Source organism: Crinia signifera, chromosome 9, assembly GCF_055691185.1.
Source record: "Crinia signifera chromosome 9, ASM5569118v1, whole genome shotgun sequence".
In the NCBI taxonomy this organism is placed as follows: Eukaryota; Metazoa; Chordata; class Amphibia; order Anura; family Myobatrachidae; genus Crinia; species Crinia signifera.
The window spans coordinates 54,640,490-54,660,912 of record NC_139225.1 but is presented as its reverse complement, the minus strand read 5'-3'; the positions used below and the strand labels follow the sequence as shown (position 1 = coordinate 54,660,912).

Below are 20,423 nucleotides of genomic sequence, written 5' to 3'. Positions count from 1 at the left end.
CATTATCTACCTTGCAATGGATAAGCATTTATGCCAAAAATGCATTGAAATGACATTACTGGACAATACTTCCTTTGGTTAAGGACTACATTATTTAGTCCCCACATTACTTGACATATGTTTTACACCTGAATTTTTTGTTAGATTATTATTAAACTATTTGACACATTACAACTGGTGGATAATCTGTGGTATGTAAGCATGGCAGCTAAACCACCAGTACACCGATGTTTTTGGGCCACATACATGTTAAGCTGCTAGAAATAATGTTAAAGTGTTGATCAATATCAGCAGTTGTGGAACTACAAGGCCCAGCATTATGACCAATTTGAAAGTATTAGCAGGCAATTTTTGGTGCCTGACCTTGCTGGGCTATGTAGTTCCACAGCAGCACTTTACTTTACATTGCCATGTATGTTTAAGATTGCATGTGGTCACACTTACCAGCTCTGGATGGCGTCGGCGGCCTATCGGTATCCGCGACGTGCATGCCAGGCAGGACCTCAGGGGGTATGATTCTTTTGAGCTTGACCTCATAGGACGTGTAGCAGACAGTGGTGGGGCTTCCTCCACCAGTCTTGGTGGCCTCCTCCAACTCCATGGCCATTTTACTTTTTAGCTGTCTCTTGATATCGTTGAACCTCTTCTTGACATTTCTGACCAGGCACTTGTGCTGACTTACATCGTTCACCGCCTGGGTGATGTCCTTCCAAATAGCCCTTTTCCGCTGTGCAGTGGTCTTGTGGTGACTTTTCCCCAGTAACCGGTCAAACACGGGTATGATAGCCCGGACAAGCGCAGCATTTTCCTCGTATGAGAATCTGACCTTTCGGCCACTTTTTGTGTGGCCAGCTTCTACCTCCTCCTCCTCCTCCTCATTTTCTACTCCAGCCATGTACCCCTCTTCCTCCATGCCAGTGTCTTCCTCCCCCTCACCTCCATCTTCCTCCACCTCTGACATGTGGCCCTCCTGCAGCTGCTCTGGGGTATGGCATAGGTCCTGGGTATAGGATGGGGATGCCAGCGGATCCTCCACCTCCTGCTGCTGGGGCTGGTCCGCCAGGGCCTGGTCTGGGGCTGACCTTGCTGTGGCCATGCTGCCTGCCACACTGCTGCCACTCCCTGTAATGGAGGACGACCTCAGCAGTCCTCTGCTGCCTCTCCCACTTGGCTGGCTGCTGCCACTGCTCCCTCTGCCACTGCTCCCTCTGCCACTGCTCCCTCTGCCACTCCTCACTCTGCCACCAACACCTCTTCCTCTGCTCACACTGCCACTGCTCCTCTCCATGCTCCTTGCTTCCTATCAAAGAGTGAAATGGCACCAGTGCCCCTTTATATAGGGGGTGTGATGCATAATGGAGGGGACAGAGGTGGGCCAATAGGTTAGGGGGTTCTTAGTCATGCGGAGACAATCTTGTAAATCGCACTCCGGTTGGTCCAAAACTCGCACATGACCGGCGGAAGAAATCGCACTTTTTTGTGTCATAAAATCGCACCACTTCGCCGCAAATCGCACTACATCGCACTTTTCAGCCTCCAAATCGCATCCCATTAAATATGCGAATTATTACCAAAAAATGCGAATTAAAAAAGTGCGAAGAGCGGTGATGTGGTGCGAGATAAAAAAATGTGCATTTATCTCATCCCATAGAATGTCACCCCATATCTTCAGAAGGATATAAATACATTAGAGAGTGTACAAAGAAGGGCAACTAAAATGGTGCATGGCCTACATCACAAAACTTACCTGAAAATACTGAAAGATCTTAACATGTATAGTTTGGAGCAGAGAAGGGAAAAGGAGGACATGATAGGAATCTTCAAATATATCAAGGGTTTTAACATAGTACAGGAGGGACATTTTCTTCAAAGGAAAAGAAGTAATAGAACACGAGGACGTGCACTGAAACTGGAGGGAGGTAGGTTCAGGGGAATGTTAGTAAGAATTACTTCACAGAAAGGGTAGTGGATAAGTGGAATAGCCTCCCATCAGAGGTGGTAGAGGCTAAGACAGTAGAACAACTTAAACATGCTTGGGGTAGACATATGAATATCCTTACAAAGAAATAAGGATTAAAAAGGGTTGAGATTACCTGAAGGGTAAAAAAAAGGGGCAGACTAGATGGGCCAAATGTTTCTTATCTGCCGTCAAATTCTTTGTTTCTATGTTTACTTGACCACATAGACATTGTTGGAACCAAACTCCAACTCCTGGCGGTCATTTTCCCCTAGACCGCCAGGACTGAAACAGTGAGCCTTGACTAAGTATACCTACTGCCATATAAAGTATAGAATGCTAGTATGCTTTGCCTGCACTTGTATGATATGAAATGCTGTAAATGCCTTTTCATGTTGGTTTATTTGAATCACAACTTGAATATTCTTGACATGCGTTATTCTACTTTCTAGACATACAGATGTATCTGCCTACCAAGCTATTTCAGACCTCACAGTCCTCCTTCGAATCACTGGACTCTACAGCTCAACATGAGAAATCAAGCAAGGTAACATTTATTTAATTTTAATAAATATTTAAAGTACCAACAAGGAGCTAAATGTAATAGCCTCTGAGTCGGCGGGGTTACAGGACTTCCTGTGATTCTCTTTTGCCATCTAAATGATAGTCCTGCACCTCCGGTATCCTGGAGGCTATTGCTTTTAGCCAAAAGTCTGAGTTTACAGTAGCACCTTCACTGTGCAGCTTACAATTAAATTACATTGGGCTCATGTTAAAAAATAAAGAACATTGTTTTAAGCTGATTTCTTTGCATTTCATATTCACTTTTTATTTTGCTTTTGAGCTGAAAGTATGGCTTTCATTGTTGTATTCTATGTGTGTGAGGATTGTTTCTAATTAAGATTCCAGCCATTCATGAAGAGATGCAGCTCCCTCAGGATTCAGCAGGGCAGACAGATTTTGCTGCTCTGGTAGACATCTTTCGGGAAGCCCCCAGTGTCCAAGAGCAAGCTAGCATCCTGTATCTCCTATATACAATGAAGTGAGTTAGATATGCTCTCACACTCTCCACATGTGTCATAACAGTGTCTGCTTTTCCATTTTCTCATTCTTCTTGTTTCATTTCCTTTGATAGGGGATTAGATTGGGACACTCAGATATATGGACAGCCAGGTGTCACTGTAAAAGACCTCCTGACAGAACTGTATGGGAAAGTCGGCGCCACGCGCCAGTGGGCTCTGATACGCTGTATTTCGGGGATGCTGAAGAAGAAAGTAGAAGCTCTAGATGAGGTATTCCTGTAGGAACCCATCAGTCTTTAATTCTTACACAGGGGCCCATTTACTATGGACTGCATATACAATGTGATATGGCTGTGGTCTTACAGCTCTTACATCGCATTACAATATGCAATCCTATCAGTGTTATGCATTATGCAGTTTGGAGCCTGTCCCTGCAATCTGCACTGCATTGACTGTTTTTTTTTTATTCTGCTGCCAGCACCTGCCACTCACCTCTGCCCTACTCACCTGCCCTGCTGCTGCAGCTCCCCGGGAGTCTTTACATGCGATGAATTGTATGCGATTTATCACATGTAAAAATTACACATCAAATGCCAAATCGTAAGTAAGCCATCCTGAGGAGCTGCCCCGGCAGCTCATCGGGTAATTTGGTCTGAATTGGACAAATAGAACTAGTGTATGGGGGCCTTTAGACTCTCTTATATGTGGAGCAAGATATGCCCTTTGGGTTGGAGCATGCCATATCAACAGCACTCCATGCTGTGCATATTCTACTACAAACTATAATCTCTCTGAAACAAGTTTCCAAAAGTAGGCAAGTATGATCTTGGCAACTATCATAATATAATTATCATTTTAATTCAGACATTTAGTAGCAAGTCAAATAATTTCTATTTTTCCAAGTAACTCCTTTTAGTTTCTGCTCTTTTACAGTTCATTCCTATTTCACCATTTTCCTGTAAAACATTTTATAATAACTTCGTCTTTTACAACTTTTTTTCTGGCTTCCTGTCATTTTCATACAATTGTCCATCTAGACCAGTGATTTTTAACCTTTTTACCTTGCGGCACACTACATAAGATTTTAAAATTGCCAAGGCACACCATGAGATCCCCACAGGGCAAAACACATTGCCCCCCACTGGAAATAAAACAAACCTATTGGCCCCCATATAAAAAACAATCACACTGGTCCCCACAGATAACAAAAATAAAATACATTGGCCCTTTACATGAAAATAAGAGACGAGTAAATAACAGTTGGCCTGGTGTTGGCTGTAACTGGTTTTGGCAACTCCTAGATCTGGGTCAAACTTGAGAACAGTTCAAGGCGCATTAGTGTCCCACGGCACAGTGGTAGAAAAACACTGATCTAGAGATTCACAGGAAATGGTCCGAAACATGTCCAAGCAGATGATTTGTTGCTTCAGGTAATGGAAAAAGGGGGAAGTCTTCTAAACACTTTCCCTCTGTCCCGTTACAACAGTCACCCCGTATCCAACTTTGTGGATTGCACAGAATTAATTTCTTTCAACTTTTTTTTTATTTTTTTATTATTCAATTTGTCAGAGTTTAATTATCTCCCGCTGTCTCCAATATCTATGCACACATACTACGGTTCATTGTCCTAGGTTATTAATGTCCTTATATGCTTCCTCCTGTTAATTGCAATTATTGCATTACATGATCAACTCTTCTACTTCTCTCCTGTATCAAATTGCTGTTATCTCTTACATATTGTAGAATTTGACTATATAATAAAGACTGTGTTGTCTTCCATAGGCTTGCACAGAGCTTCTATCCCACCAGAAGCAGCTCACAGTAGGACTGCCTCCAGAGCCAAGGGAAAAGACCATAACTGCGTATGTTTCTGTTGAATTAATTTATTTATGCATTTCAGATAATTCAGGAGAAAGATAGAAATAGTTGGTGCCAAAACTGTAATGAATTCATGGTTTAGTTTTGGGTAGCCAGTCATACCATTAACTCCCTGTACGATTTAAAATGTATGTGCTGTCTGCCAATCTGTAATATTGTTTAAATATACATTATGTAAATATTGCATCAAATGGGCAACCAGTGTGAAGCCTCACTGCCCTTATCCTATATTCTCCTCACAGCCATCATCAATGGTGTATGGAGGATATAGCTGTGTTGAACCCGACGAAAGGAAAACAGATGATTAATTGATGCGTTTTAGACATATGGAGGTATCCAATTATCCCCAAACCAGTTTAGCCCATTAAAAATGGCAATTTATTTACCGATTGACATTTTAGCAGTATCAAATTACACGCTGCTTTTTTGGGGGCTGAACATGGACCAACAATTGTGTAAAAACACATGGCATCAGTGATAAATCCCTGTTCCCATATGTTATCAGGGGACCAGCAGCTGCTTATCGGGGATTATGCTTTGGCTAGCCCCCGGCGAACCAAGTACCTGTGGCCAATGATGTTGAGTAATTTGATACCCCATAGAAAGCAGAGGAAATGCATTAGTTTAAGACTTGGAGCCTTTATACTGTAGGTGAAGAAGAGCCTGTGTGTTTTTAGCTTCTTAATCCTTGACTAGGTTATGTAAAGTTCAGTGAAAAGAGGCTGCAATGATGTTACTGGCAGCTAACACCAAGATTTGCCTTTTAACCCTTGAAAATTGATAACTTATTAAAGACTTTTTGGGGGTCTGCGCACTGTCCTCCCTTGTGCGGTGCTAGCAGCTTTACTGCCCAGTTGACCGTTCTAGGTATGGTTAACAAGTTTTAAAGGTGATTCTTTAGTGTAGCGCTCTGCTCCTTTTGGTTTGGGTAGTGTGGTTGGTGCGGGGTTTTGATGAATAATGAAAAGGTTTGTGTGCAGAATAAATTTTTTACTTCAAATGATGCAGGTATACATACATTCACATTAATATTAAGGAGATAATACAGGGATATATATATATATATATATATATATATATATATATATATATATATATATATATATATCAAAAAGAGGGATAGATGTGCGCCCAATATACTATTCACCTCAGAATTTACACAATGTTAAAAAAAAATGGTTTTATTCAACACATTAATTTGCCACCGCCGTGAATCACTGCAATTGGAGGTATGGACCTATGAAGGCACAAGATGGTGGAGGCTGGTCCGGAATGGAGTTCACCGTGAAGGAGCCTGGTGCAAGATGGTGTCAGGGCTCTTAGTTGGAGCCAGGTAAGTGGTGGGGCTCAACGCGTTTCGACGTGTTATACGTCCATACCTCCAATTGCAGTGATTCACAGCGGTGGCAAATCCATCATCCTACCAACCATTCCTGCTCAAATTCCATCTGAGGCTTATTGGATCCACATGCTGGGAATTAAACCGGAACTATTCTCAGGTCACCAGATGAGGCCCTGACGTTTTGACCATCAATGGTGGTAAATATAACAAACAAATTGGCCCAATGAACTGCCTTTTCTTCCCTCCTGGAGCCGTGTGCATGCACTGATTGTTTTTTAATCTTCCCCCTTCTTCTTTTTTATCCATTGCGCAATTTTTTCACCATATATTTTTATATATTTTTCATATAGAGAATTCTCTTTATTGTTGTATAATGAAGTAAATGTATTTGTACTTTACTATCACATTTGTGTTTGGTCATCATTCAGACTAACCCAAGCGCTGTATACCCTTTCTTCTGTTTATTCATTTACGGGGATTCACACTACCATATACAGCAGCTTTAACTGGTTTTGAGGTTCACCTTTTTTCCTTCTCTTTTTTTTTGTGTTGAAACTGAAATCTAAATTGCAGTGTAAAAAATAATACAGCCAGTATTTACCCTGTACAGAAACAAAATAACTCCCCCAAATCGAACTCTCTCTATACATCTGCCCCACCTGCAGTGCACATGGTTTTGCCCATTTTGAGAACAAATTTGTACTGCGATAAGATCTGAATAAGGGCCAGTGTGTCTCTCCCCTCTCCTATTTATAGGCTGAGGGCGGGTTCTTGTCTCTTCTCTGATTGGTGCTCTGGTTTTCAGGCTGGTTAGGTTGCATCTGTGAGCGGATTGGTCTTGTGCCAATTCTTCAAGTTAGGTTGAGGTTTTTTCACTTTTCCCTTTTTGTGCTTTGAAATTGCGTTCTGTACTTGTGTTGCCATGGTTACGCTGGTGCCATACTGTTCTTTCAGGGTTGATCCCAGAGGTATCTTAGTTTATTGGGTGAATCGTGGGGGTGGTTCTCTTCATTTATGTGGTCCAATACATGTAAAGATAGATATATGCTGTTTTTGTTGCTGCTTGGATGTTATTTGGCATGTATCTTTTTATTGATGTCCAGGGGGGTTAGTTTGGGCTGTTTCATTTTGATTGTGTTGCAGTGGAGTCAACAGTGGGTGTGTATCTCTGTATATTGGGGGTAAAGAAAAAAGGGGGGGGGAGGTTTATGTGGTATTTAGAGATGGAATGGCTAGGTGCTTTGGATATAGCTGCTGTTTCAGTTCTTCCAGGTTATTTCTTCTTGCCGACTATCGATTTTATCTCGTTGTCCAGATTTAGCCCTCGTGGGTTCAATGTCCTTAATTTATACATCCACTTCAGTTCGGTTGTATTATTAATGTAATCACCTCCTCTCCAGTTTGGTTGTACTGTCTCTATTCCTATGAATGTTAAACATTTCATGTTGCTGTTGTGGTGTTCTTTATAGTGTTGTGATAAGTTGTGGTCCTCTAAACCTTTTTTGATATTGTAGATGTGCTCGTTTAAACGTGTGTTCAGGTGTCTTGTGGTGCGGCCTATGTACTCTTTCTTGCACGGGCATTCTAATAGATATATTAGTCCTTTGCTGTCGCAGGTGATTCGACTTTTTTTATTGGGTATGTCTTTCCTGTTCTTGCAGATGTGAATTCTTTTGTTGGTTTCGTGCTTAGTGCTTTTTGTTGTTTGCATCCTGTGCATTTTCCGCAGTGGTAAAAGCCATTGTTTGGATTTTTTTTGGTGATGGTGCTTTGGTTTATTGACTTTGGTGGGATGTAGCTGTGGACCAGTTTGTCTTTGATGTTTGGTGCTTTCGCCAGTGTTTCCGTATTATTTAATTTAATTTTTTTCCTTAATATTAATGTGTATGTATGTATACCTGCATCATTTGAAGTAAAACAATTATTCTGCACACAAACCTTTTCATTATTCTTAAAACCACGCACCAACCACACTACCCAAACCAAAAGGAGCAGAGCGTTCTTGCTCTGAGTGTTCTAAATGTATACGCATATTTTTATAAGCCACTTTAACTTCTGTGTATTAATATCTGATCTATATGTTCTGCATCATAGGCCCCTTCCGTATGACAGGCTAATTAGTCTGATTGATGAAGCCAGTGAACAGAATATGAGCATTTCTATTCTTACGCAGGTGTGTGAACTTCTAAGAGGAATTTGGGCATTCAGTGATATTCCATTGTAAGCTTGCATATAAAAGTGCACACAATGGATTTATGCTTTATAGACTTGCATTGTGAACACATTTTACACCAGTGCTTTTAAAATTCTATATTGATGTTTTCTTTGCCCACAGGAAATAATGGTGTATCTGGCTATGTACATGAGAACCCAGCCTTCTCTGTTTGCTGAGATGTTCCGCTTGCGTATTGGACTCATCATCCAGGTGATGGTGACAGAACTTTCCCATTCACTTTCCTGTTCCAGTAAGTGCCTGAGTATATTAAGTTGCTAACATCCTTATCTAAGTATTCATTACTGCATATACTTCCATGTATTCCTGCACCAAAATCACTTTCATGACACATTTATTGACATAATGTAATTGGCCTGCATTTAAATACTTATTTTCTCTTAAATATTGTATTATATAGCCTTTGTATAATAATAGATAATGAGAAATGAAAATATGGAACATATAAATGACTGTACTGTGTATATGATAAATTATTAAATATAGGAAACTTTCCTAGGTCTGTACTAGGTAAATAGGGGTAGACTTTATCTTTGCAACTAGAACATAATTTTGTCCATCCTATCTGTTAACGCTTCCTTCTAGCAGCAGACACGTGATAGCAAAAGTTATTGAGTATACCAGAGTAATAAATTAATGTCGGTACTTGTTTCCTATCTGGGCGCCCACTAAGTTAATTGCGCACCATGCTATTCTCCGTAGAGAAATCGGATCGCATCGCATCGTACACATACACGATATTGAAAGATGCGATGCGATCCGATTCGATTTCCCATAGGAAACAATGTTAAATGGCTCAATTTAGCCAAATTATCATAGGAACAATAGTAAATGGGCCAAAAACACCCCTGAACATTGAAATGTCCCCCCAAAAGTAGTTGACGCCACCCCGCCATCAACGTGAACCCGAAGCGTGGCGAGCGCAGCGAGCCCGCGAGGGGCGGCGGTACGCGTCCTCCGACCTTTTCATGCCCTACTATCCACGTCGGCGTGGAGTGAGAATAGAATAGTGTGGCGAGCGCAGCGAGCCACCGAGCCCGAAGCGTGGCGAGCGCAGCGAGCCCCGCGAGGGGACACTGATACCTTCACAGGTAAACGCGTCCCTTCGCGGGCTTCCCAGGTGTCCGCGTCGCCCGCGAGGGGACGCGTATAACTGTGAAGGTATCCGCGGCCCCTCGCGGGGCTCGCTGCGCTCGCCACGCTTCGGGCTCGGTGGCTCGCTGCGCTCGCCACACTATTCTATTCTCACTCCACGCCGACGTGGATAGTAGGGCATGAAAAGGTCGGAGGACGCGTACCGCCGCCCCTCGCGGGCTCGCTGCGCTCGCCACGCTTCGGGTTCACGTTGATGGCGGGGTGGCGTAAACTACTTTTGGGGGGACATTTCAATGTTCAGGGGTGTTTTTGGCCCATTTACTATTGTTCCTATGAGAATTTGGCTAAATTGAGCCATTTCACATTGTTTCCTATTGGAAATCGGATCGCATCGCATCGCATCGGTCAATATCGTGTATGTGTACGATGCGATGCGATCCGATTTCATTACGGTGCCGTACGTACAAAACCTGGGCGCCCAGATAGGAAACAAGTACCTTAATGTCTCTAATTTCAAGCTTGCAAAATTGTGTTAACGTCTTATTTACAGTTGTAATTGAAGGTTCTATGCTCCTTCAAAAAAGTTAGTATATTTATGAAAAATATTTTCAACATATAATATATAAAAATAGAACTTCACTAAGTAAATAATTATACCCCTTTTACACCACCGCAAAAAAAAACGGGTTTTTGCCTCTTTGTCCCAGGTCAGCGGTGGTGTAAATGGGGTAGCTGAAAAAATCCTGACCAGGGTGGAACCCGGGGAGGTTCCAGTTGGTGGGACAGTGTTAACGGGTATGCCGGGTCAAAAAGTGTGGTTTTTGGATTCCACACAAGGTTCTACCCACCCAGGGTAATGGAGGTCAAGTGAGACCTAGTCTCACCTGTGGTGGGGTGCGGCCTGGGTAGCCTATAACCAATTCTCAAAAATGGTGTGTATCATACTGGTAGCGGCTAAAGCTTCTATTGCCCAATTTTGGAAGTCCCCAGATATCCCAAGTATTCAAATGATTGAAAATAAGATACATAAGCACTTTTTATTTGAAACCTCTGATGTTGCCTATTCCTCTAAAGCATCTTCTATTCACATTAAATGGTTCAAATGGACTGAATACAGGGAAAAGGAAGGCCATACGGGTACCCTTAGCACCTATACAGATTTATCTTTATCATTGTTGAACTCGCCTAGCAGAACCACAGGTCCTAACAGTCTTACAATGTAATTTTATCAAAGTGGGGTTCATACCTTCTTTACCTGCATTGTTTATCATTGGACATGTTTAATTTCCGGCTTTAATCTGATCTACCTGACATATTCAACATGTGTATTATCTGTGGTTATATTTCAGCTGTTTTTATTTTATTTTATTATTTTTATGTATATATATTTTTTTCTCTTCCCCTTTTCCTTTTGTCGTTATTATTGCTGTTTTTTTTTCCATCTGTGTCTTGTGTTGTTTCAAATCATAACACCAATAAAAAAAACTAATAAAAAAATAAATAAATGGTGTGTATCACCCAAATGGGGTACAGGTAACTTAGCTTTTTGAGAACAAAAAACTGGATATTGAGATCAAGACATTGTTGCCATATCTATACTCTCATATCTAGACCTCCAATATACTATACAGTATCTGCATAAATACTGTTTTGCATTTGATAGAAAGAGGTATAATGAGCAGGGTACTGCTCCATTACTCTCAGCAATTAATAAGCAGTCTCCTTTCCAGAGGGAATTTAACACTTACCTATACTAGATAGAATTCTTTATTACCAACAGGGAATACACCCCTCAATTACCTAATACAGGATTCTATATAATAAACTTTGCCTCCAAACGATCCCCAGTTAGTAGAGCTTCGGCCACACTGGAAACACATTGTCTATTCAAGATTCCCAGAGGGGAATAACCCTTCCTACCAATAAGCCTACCCCCCCAAGTACATAGCATATATTGTAAAAGCTTGCTGCATAAGGGGCACAGGAAGGATTTAATTTATTTTATTATAGCACGATAGGCCCAATTGTCCCATTTATCTTAAATATAAAATAAATAAAAGTTACATTTTAAATAAATTAATCTATATATACAAGAGTGCCCCACAAAAAGAGTCTTCTTTTTCTTCTCCTTTTTCTCATTTTCTTGCACATATTTCATGCCAGTTTCATATCGTGTCCCCAGTAGTGCTTTTACCAAAACAAAAATTAATAATAATAAATTCCATTCTGGAAACTATGGATAAGGGATACTCAACCTGTTCCAACATAAATTATTATATGTACTTATTGCATTGATATTCTATAAGTATGTGCTGGAGAAAGCACATTTGCTCCTGTCGTTTATGGATGCACTTTATTAAACATTACCCTTTATTAATTTATTATAAAATATTTATTAGATATTATGAACTGTGAAATAAAATTAAAGAAATGTGTATAAAGAATAGAAAAATGCATTCATATTAGACTGTACTGTAAGAGTCTCTGGAGATTAGAGATTGTATCTCTTGATTATTTGCTGTATCAGTTTGTTCAAATGTCAATTAATAAATTCAGATATTATATTTCTCATCTCCATCCATTACCTCACAGTTTCATATATGAGATTCTAATATGCTTTTCCTGAAAGAGTGGTTAGCAGTAACGATACTTTGGAAATGTATACAGTATATATAGGTATTCTGTCATAGCAATGACCGTTTCCTAAAGGGAGACACAGCTGAGGCCCAAATCAGTTGGATGTTGTAGAAGTAGTGTATCCTCTCACACCCCATCCCATCAAGCACATACCACTGGTGACAGAGACATTTGATATTAATAATTCTTACTCCCTCTGTATCCCTCTCCAGACAAGAGTTACTAATACCCCTTTCTTTTTCGTCCACTAGGGGGCACAGGAGTTCACGCTGGGTATGAGAGGTGAGGTAGCAGAGCGTGCACCAAAGGGTTACAAAAATGTACCCAGCATGCTCCCTGCCTCCCTTCTCCCTCATAACCCGCCCCCTGACCCTGGGTCACCAGTTTTTTCTTTGGTGCCAAGGAGAGAGCAGCACCATTATCGCGGCTGTTAGAACAGCCATGGGTTAGAGCTGCTGCGGCGGGTGCTCTTTTAGTGAATAACCGGCAGCGCAGCTCCATCACTCGGCGGCGGCAGCGCTGGCGACTGGGCTGGGGACTTCCGTCGCGGGACCCTCTCTCGGAGGCTCCCGCATGCTGCACTCCGTCCCCGGGCAGGTAAGCGGCGGTTCCCTGCTTGCAGGGAGCCGCGTCTAGCAGCGATCCCCCCCGTTTGTATGGGAGTCAGCGGGGGGGCAGGCAGTGGGGGTCTGGACTGCTCCACCTTTCCACTAGATCACCAGGGACAATTAGTCAGGCTATGTCCCGGGGGTTGATGCCTGAGGGGGAGGTTAGACAGCCTGGGAACCTACAGCCATACACATTGGAAATGTTGTATATTGGGCCTGGTTAGTACTTGAGTGGGAGACCACATAGGAACACCAGGTGCTGTAGGTTAGTCCCTCCCCCACCCCTGGGGACGTGCTGAGGCTTGCTCTCTGATTGCCCCAGGTGTCCCAGCTCCTCGTTAAGGTCCTAATCAGCAGCCATTCTGGCACTTGCTGGGTTTAGAGACGGAGGCTGCTGGGATTCTCCCCCACACCCTGCTCCTGGAAGCCTGGTGTGTGTGTAGTATTTCTCCTCTCCTGCTGCTGGCTGGATTGTTGAGCTCTGCTGATGTCTTCTTTCCAATATCATTGGAAGCTTGAAGACAGCCTGGGATCTACAGCTAATGCTGTATATTGGGCCTGGTTAGTACTTGAGTGGGTGACCACATAGGAACACCAGGTGATGTAGGATTGCCCCAGGTGTCCCAGCTCCTCATTAAGGTCCTAATCAGCAGCCATTCTGGCACTTGCTGGGTTTAGAGACGGAGGCTGCTGGGATTCTCCCCCACACCCTGCTCCTGGAGCCTGGTGTGTGTGTGGTATTTCTCCTCTCCTGCTGCTGGATTGTTGGGCTCTGCTGCTATCTTCCTTCCAATATCATTGGAAGAGATGACCGTTTGAAACACTGTCACCATTCATAGTATTGGCTTTGCATATACGGTGTCTCCTTTTCAGCTTGCTGAATTGTTGAGTTTATCTGCCCATACCAAATGGCTTTGCTAAAGCTTTGTGGGTAAGGCTGCAAGTGTGTTGCTTGGGTGTCAGTGTTGTAACTGCTGAACAGTATGCCTAAGGCGAAACCTGGCAAGGAGACTCCATCTCCGATGCAGCGTACCTGTAGGGTATGTGTGGACATACTCTCTCGGCAGGAGGAGGATATCTGTTCCAGGTGTTTGGCCCTTGAAGCAGATCTTCTGCCGCCTTCACAGCAGGAACCGGCCTGGGCTTCGACATTGACTCAGGTATTGACATATTGACCACTTGTCAACTCCTGTACCTCCTGCGCCCCTGCCCCCTGTGGCAGTGGCCAGCACCAGTGTTGGGGCAGCTCCTGCTTATGTAGAGCCCCCTTGGTGGCAATCCTTTGCACAATCTGTGCAGGGGTTGACGGCTACTCTAACGGGCAGGGATTCCAGGAGGCAGTGTAGGCAGCAGAGTCCCTATGCGGGTTCTCCGCGTTCCGATTCGGATTCCAGCTCAGAGGGGAGTTCTTACTCTTCAGTGGCGGAATCCGCAGGGGCCGATGACACTTTGTCCTCAGCGGAGGTAGTGTCTCTGATGCAGGAGGTTAAGGCAGTCCTCCAGATGGAGGATGAGGCTCCTGCCCCTAAAAGTAAAGACCTGCTTTTTAAGCGTCTTAAGAAGGTATCGGCCCAGCTCCCGCCTTCGGCCCTCATGGAGGATTTATTGGAGACTGCGTGGTCTCAACCGTTTAGATGGTTCCAGCTTTCCAAGCGACTTACTACTTTTTAACCTGTTCCTCCCACAGAGAGGGCTAAGTGGGAAAATCCTCCCCTGGCGGATGATCATGTTGCGCGATTAGCTCGCGCTTCAGTACTGCCCATTTCGGATTCTTCATCTTTGAAGGACCCCTCTGAGAATTTCCTCAGGACTGCTTTTTCACAGGCAGGGACCATTAGGTGTACCACGCTTGCCGCGTCATGAGTGGCCAATGCAGTGTCTGAGTGGGCGGGCAAGGTGGAGAGAGGTTTGTCCGACGGCACTAGTCCTTCCTCTAGATTTTCCTCATCCACTAAGGGAGCCAAGCCCTGCACCAAGCAGCCCTGGGCTACCAGACGTCCAGTGGCTAAACAGAGGGACAAGCCGGCAGCCTGAGGGGGCGAGTCCCCACCCGGGGGATCCCAGGGTGGGAGGCCGTTTTCTGTCCTTTGCGCCAGAGTGGTGGGGCACCTCGACGGATGCTTGGGTCAGGGAGGTGGTCTCCAGGGGCTATGCCCTGACATTCCGGTTCCCCCCTCCTCAGTGTTATTTTTGCACGGGTCTTCCAAAGGACCCAGCGAAACGACAAGTGCTACAGCTTTCCATCTGCTCTCTTTTGGACTCGAACGTCATTGTTCCAGTTCCTCAGGAGCAGAGGGGTCAGGGGTTCTTCTCCACCCTATTCTTGATTGACAAACTGGATGGTTCTCACCGTCCTATCCTGAATCTGAAGTCGCTCACTATTTTTCTGCGAGTGCCGAAGTTTCGCATGGAGTCCCTGCGTTCATTCTCTCACTGGAGCCAGGGGACTTCATGGCCTCGCTAGATATACTTCACATCCCCATCCGACAGGAACATCAGCACTTTGAGGTTCGCCCTTCGGGTCGAACACTTCCAGTTCAGGGCGCTACCTTTTGGTCTATCTACGGCTCCCAGGGTGTTCACCAAGGTAATGGCGGTCAGGGCTGCACACCTGCACCGGCTGGGGGTTCGGATGATTCCATACCTGGACGGCCCACTGATTTTGGCAAAGTCCCCAGACCTACTACGGAGTCATTTGCAGGTCGTGATTACACTTCTGTTACATAGTTACATAGTAGGTAAGGCTGAAAAAAGACTTGCGTCCATCTAGTTCAACCTGGTATAGATATCCATTGCTGATTTGGTAGGTTCTGGTATTTTACAGACAAATTATATTTCTTATTTGTACCCATGGATGTTTTTCTCCAGTAAATGTTTGTCCAACTTTGCCTTGAACGCATTTAATGAGCCAGCAGTTACCACCTCTCTGGGAAGAGAGTTCCAGAGTTTGACTGTTCTGACCGTAAAGAAATTCTTTCTACTAGCTGAATGAAATCTTTTTTCTTCTAATCTATACTCATGCCCTCGCGTCCTAGATTCCTTTCTAGTAGAAAATAGGGTGTGTGACAGTTCCTTATATTGGCCCTTGATATACTTGTACATGTTGAGCATGTCCCCCCTTAAACGTCTCTTTTCTAATGTAAATAGTCCCAAATTGCTTAATCTCTCCCCGTAGCTTAAATTCTCCATTCCCCTAATAAGCTTTGTTGCACGCCTTTGGACTTTTTCTAATTCTATGATGTCCTTTTTATAGTGTGGGGCCCAGAACTGTACTCCGTACTCTAGGTGAGGTCTCACCAATGCTTTATATAGTGGCATAATTACCCTTGAGTCCCTAGTTTCCATTCCCCTCTTAATACATGCCAGAATTTTGTTGGCCTTTTTTGTAGCTACATTACAATGGGCACTACATCCTAGATTGCTGTCTATTTGGACTCCTAGATCCTTTTCAAGTATGGAATTACCCAGTTCCTCTCCGCTAAGGTTGTAACTTGCACACTGGTTGTGTCTCCCAAGGTGCATAACCTTACATTTATCTACATTGAACCTCATCTTCCATTTTTTTGCCCACTCATCTAGAATTGCAAGATCATTTTGAAGCATGGTGACATCTTCTGGTGTCATGGATACATTGCTGAGTAACCCTATCCCAATATCGTTAATAAAAATGTTAAACAAAATGGGCCCCAAAACCGAACCCTGGGGCACTCCACTTAGTACCGGTATCATATCTGATACGGCACCATTCACAACCACTCTTTGTTCTCTATTACATAGCCAATTCCCTACCCATCTGCAGATATTTTCACCCAATCCTAGGTTCTCCATTTTATTAATCAATCTCTTATCACGGTTGGAGGATAAGCTCGAAGAAATCGTTTCTTACTCCTTCCCAAAGGACACTTCACTTGGGAGCTCGGCTGGGCACTCGGTTGTAGAGAGTATATCTTCCAGAGGATAAGATCCACTCCCTTCAGAGGAAGATTCATTCCCTTATAGGTCACAGAAGGGTCTCAGTACACAAGTGTATGGTGGTGTCTTCGACATGGTAGAGTATACACAGTTTCACTCGCGCCCACTTCGGCTTTACACTCTCAGCCAGTGGACAGGAGATCATACTCGTCTAAGGAGTCAATTGATCACACTGCCCCCGAAGGTTCGCCTGTCTCTCACATGGTGGTTAAAGACAGACAACTTGTCTCAGGGCCGCCCGTTTTGGATTCCAACCTGAGTCTTGCAATTCTCAATCTTTTCAGGGTCGCTGGATGGCTCAGGAGAGTCGCCTTCCGATCAATCTCCTGGAATTGAGAGCAATCCTTCTGGCTCTTCAGAGGTTGGGGTCCCTCATCCGAGGGTGCCATGTAAAGATCCGGTCCGACAGCACCACGCCCGTGGCCGTTATCAATAGGCAGGGCGGGACACGCAGCAAAGGAGCGATGAAAGAAGTCTCCAAGATATTCAGGTGGGCGGAGAAGCAGATTTCTGCAATCTCTGCAGTCTTCATCCCAGGGGTTCTCAATTTTGAGGCAGACTTTTTAAGTCGGCAGGACAGTGTACGCATTCCCCCTGTTCCAACTCCTACTTCGCCTTCTGTGGAAGTTCAGAAAGGAGGGAGGAATGATGATCCTAGTGGCCCCGTCGAGGTTGGTACGCGGATCTATGGAACCTGTTGGTAGCCTCTCCTCTGCGTCCAGACCTAATTTCACAGGGGCCATTCCGACACCCGGACTTGAGTCGCCTGGCTTTGACGGGCTAGCTATTGAGGTGTCCCTCTTTAGAGGTTTTCCGGGCACTTCAATCGTCTCCTTTCGAGCCTCTGGAGGAGGTGGATCTGAAATGGCTATCCTGGAAGGTGGCTTCTTGTTGGCTATTTCCTCAGCACGAAGGGGGTCTGACATGAGTGCATTATCATGGAAACCGTCTTTTCTGGTATTTCACCCGGACAGGGCGGTTCTTTGTACCAAACTGGATTTTCTTCCAAAGGTGGTGTCTGAGTTTCACCTTAACCAGGAAATAGTGGTGCCTTCTTTTCCAGGTTCTTCTGAAGCTGAAGCTTCTCTTGATGTAGTCCGTGCGTTGCAGATTTATCTTCGCAGGACTAAGTCAACTTGTAAGTCGGGTTCACTGTTTGTGCTTTATGGGGCCAATAAGAGGGGCTGGCCCGCTTCCAAACAGTCCTTGGCGAGATGGCTCAGATCAGTGGTTCGCCAAGCGTATCTTTCCGCACTGATTACTCCCCCGGAGGGGATTACTGCACATTCTACCAGGTCTGTGGGTACATCCTGGGCCGCTAATCGAGGCGTCTCGGCTGAACAGCTCTGTAAGGCGGCTACTTGGTCCTCTTCCCAGACCTTTATCAAGTTTTATGCATTTAATACCTTTGCATCGGCTAATGCACAGTTTGGTAGACATGTGCTTTCCGCAGTCCAGGAGCGTCCCCCACCCGTGAGGGGACAGCTTTAGGACGTCCCAGCGTGAACTCATGTGCCCCCTAGGGGACGAAAAAGAAAATAGGACTTATGGTCTTACCTTGATAAATCCCTTTCTTTGAGTCCATAGGGGGCACAGGACGCCCTCCCAGACGCACCTGGTAGCGGGGCTTCCTATGTAGGAAAGTTCCATGGCTTTAGGGCCTGTATGCTATGTGGGTGTGCGTATGCTCTTCCTTCTTCTCTGGCTCTGCTCCTACCTTGGGCTTGCTAACGAAACTGGTGACTCAGGGTCAGGGGGCGGGTTATGAGGGAGAAGGGAGGCAGGGAGCATGCTGGGTACATTTTTGTAACCCTTTGGTGCACGCTCTGCTACCTCACCTCTTATACCCAGCGTGAACTCCTGTGCCCCCTATGGACTCAAAGAAAGGGATTTATCAAGGTAAGACCATAAATCCTATTTTTACACCGAGGCAAATACCCGGGATGGACCCGGGTCAGCTTTGGAGTAAAAGGGGTAGCTGAAAATAATGCTGGGTTAATTTCCCCGCAAATCCTACCCTGGTCCTGACTAGGGTGAAATACAAGGAGGACCTGGGTGTGGGGGGCAGTGTAAACTGGTATGCTGGGTCATCTGACCCTGCTCACGTTTACAGCAATGGGAAAGCCCAACCTCCGGACCCCAGCATCATGCGGTCAGTATGGAGGTTGTGCGAGGAGCGCACACAGCCTCCGCTGCTGTCTGCTGTACTGTGCATATTATATATTCATTATCCAGATATCCAAATATCTAGATTTCAAGATTCATGGTAGGGAGTGTTCCTTCTAGGGAATTTCATGACAAAGAAGGCTGAGGCTGCCGCTCTTAACCCGGTGTGCTAAGGAAGCAGGCAAGCTTGAAGGGAGGTGCCTTCCCACCCATTGGTCTCACCACACATGACTTGAAGCATGTCTTCAGCTTATCAGGCCATGTTGTCAGTGGAAGTGTCTGCTAGGAGTCCATGAATATGAATACTACAGATGCATCCTCAGTCATCTTGCTCATCGCGAGATGCCGGTCGTGCGTTAGCCCCCAGGTTCAGTGCATCTCTGCTAATGTCAGGCATCTCTGCTAAAAATGCACCTTAGTCACAACACATGGCGAGTAGAATGCACAAGGAGACTGCATTGATTCATTTGTATTCCGAATATGCAGCTTCAAAGATGCAGTCCCACACATATGTGTCATATACTCTGTACCGATGGTGTAATGGTTAGCATTACTGCCTCACAGCGCTGAGGTCATGGGTTTGATTCCCACCATGGCCCTAACTGTGCGTAGTTTGTATATTCTCCCCACACTTGCGTGGGTTTTCTCCGGGTACTCTGGTTTCCTCCCACAATCCAAAAATATACTGGTAGGTTATTTGGCTCCTAACAAAATTAACTCTAGAATGAATGTGTGTGAATGCACATGTGGTAGGGAATATAGATTGTAAGCTCCACTGGGGCAGGGACTGATATGAATGTTCAAATATTCTCTGTAAAGCGCTGCGGAATATGTGTTAATAAATAAATATACATTTTAAAAAGTTCAGTCTCTCCGAGAGTCCTAGTAGCATTCGCGGTGTGAGACTAGGAGATTCTCTCACAGTCTGGCATGCCAAGAGGGGCTGTTTAGCATGACTGCAGCAAATATGTTTGATAATTACATCTGTAGCAAACAGATGACTGTGGACAACCTTGTTTAGTGGCACACTACAGCAGTCTAACCCATATTCTATACATCTTTTCACTTTCATTCATTATGGGGTACTGAGGTCTTATAACCTTGGGGAATCAAGGGTATCCGACAGGAGACAGGCACATAACATTTTCTTCAACCATAGTGTGCTGGCTCCTCCCCTCTACTTCCCCCTACTTCCCAGTTTTAGAAAATGTGCCCCCAGGAGAGGATGCACACTCCTGGAGATCCAGAGAGTTTTTTCTTCAATTTATTTTAGTTTGTTATTTTGGGGTGGCTGTTTTGGGCTTAACAGCTTCCCTGCGACGAGGGAAGGGACTGCTGCAGGCCTTTCAAGGAACCAAGCTGATCCCTGCTGCAGGTCCACCGACCTGAGAGGGTGCTGTTACCGCGGGCATTGCGCTGCAGCGAGCACACCCCCAGCTGCCGCACACCCCTGGCTTAACCATGAAAACGTCGGTGGTGAGCGATCGCCGGGTCCCCTCAGTGGGGACGGCGG

The 20,423-nt window shown here is 44.7% G+C and overlaps 1 protein-coding gene across 10 annotated transcripts in view; it reads left to right on the top strand.

Annotated features, from left to right (window-relative positions):
- PHKA1 (phosphorylase kinase regulatory subunit alpha 1) overlaps window positions 1–20,423 on the top strand; it is a 295,837-nt gene that overhangs the window by 164,134 nt on the left and 111,280 nt on the right. For all 10 annotated transcript variants that reach the window (XR_014460676.1, XM_083159090.1, XM_083159086.1 and 7 more), the window contains 6 exons: window positions 2,410–2,504; window positions 2,860–2,999; window positions 3,093–3,249; window positions 4,762–4,841; window positions 8,294–8,372; window positions 8,535–8,664. Coding sequence is in view for 9 of the 10 variants with exons in the window: in XM_083159090.1 (XP_083015216.1) it covers window positions 2,410–2,504; window positions 2,860–2,999; window positions 3,093–3,249; window positions 4,762–4,841; window positions 8,294–8,372; window positions 8,535–8,664 (681 nt within the window). In the remaining variant the exon portion in view is untranslated. The remainder of the gene's footprint in view (window positions 1–2,409; window positions 2,505–2,859; window positions 3,000–3,092; window positions 3,250–4,761; window positions 4,842–8,293; window positions 8,373–8,534; window positions 8,665–20,423) is intronic.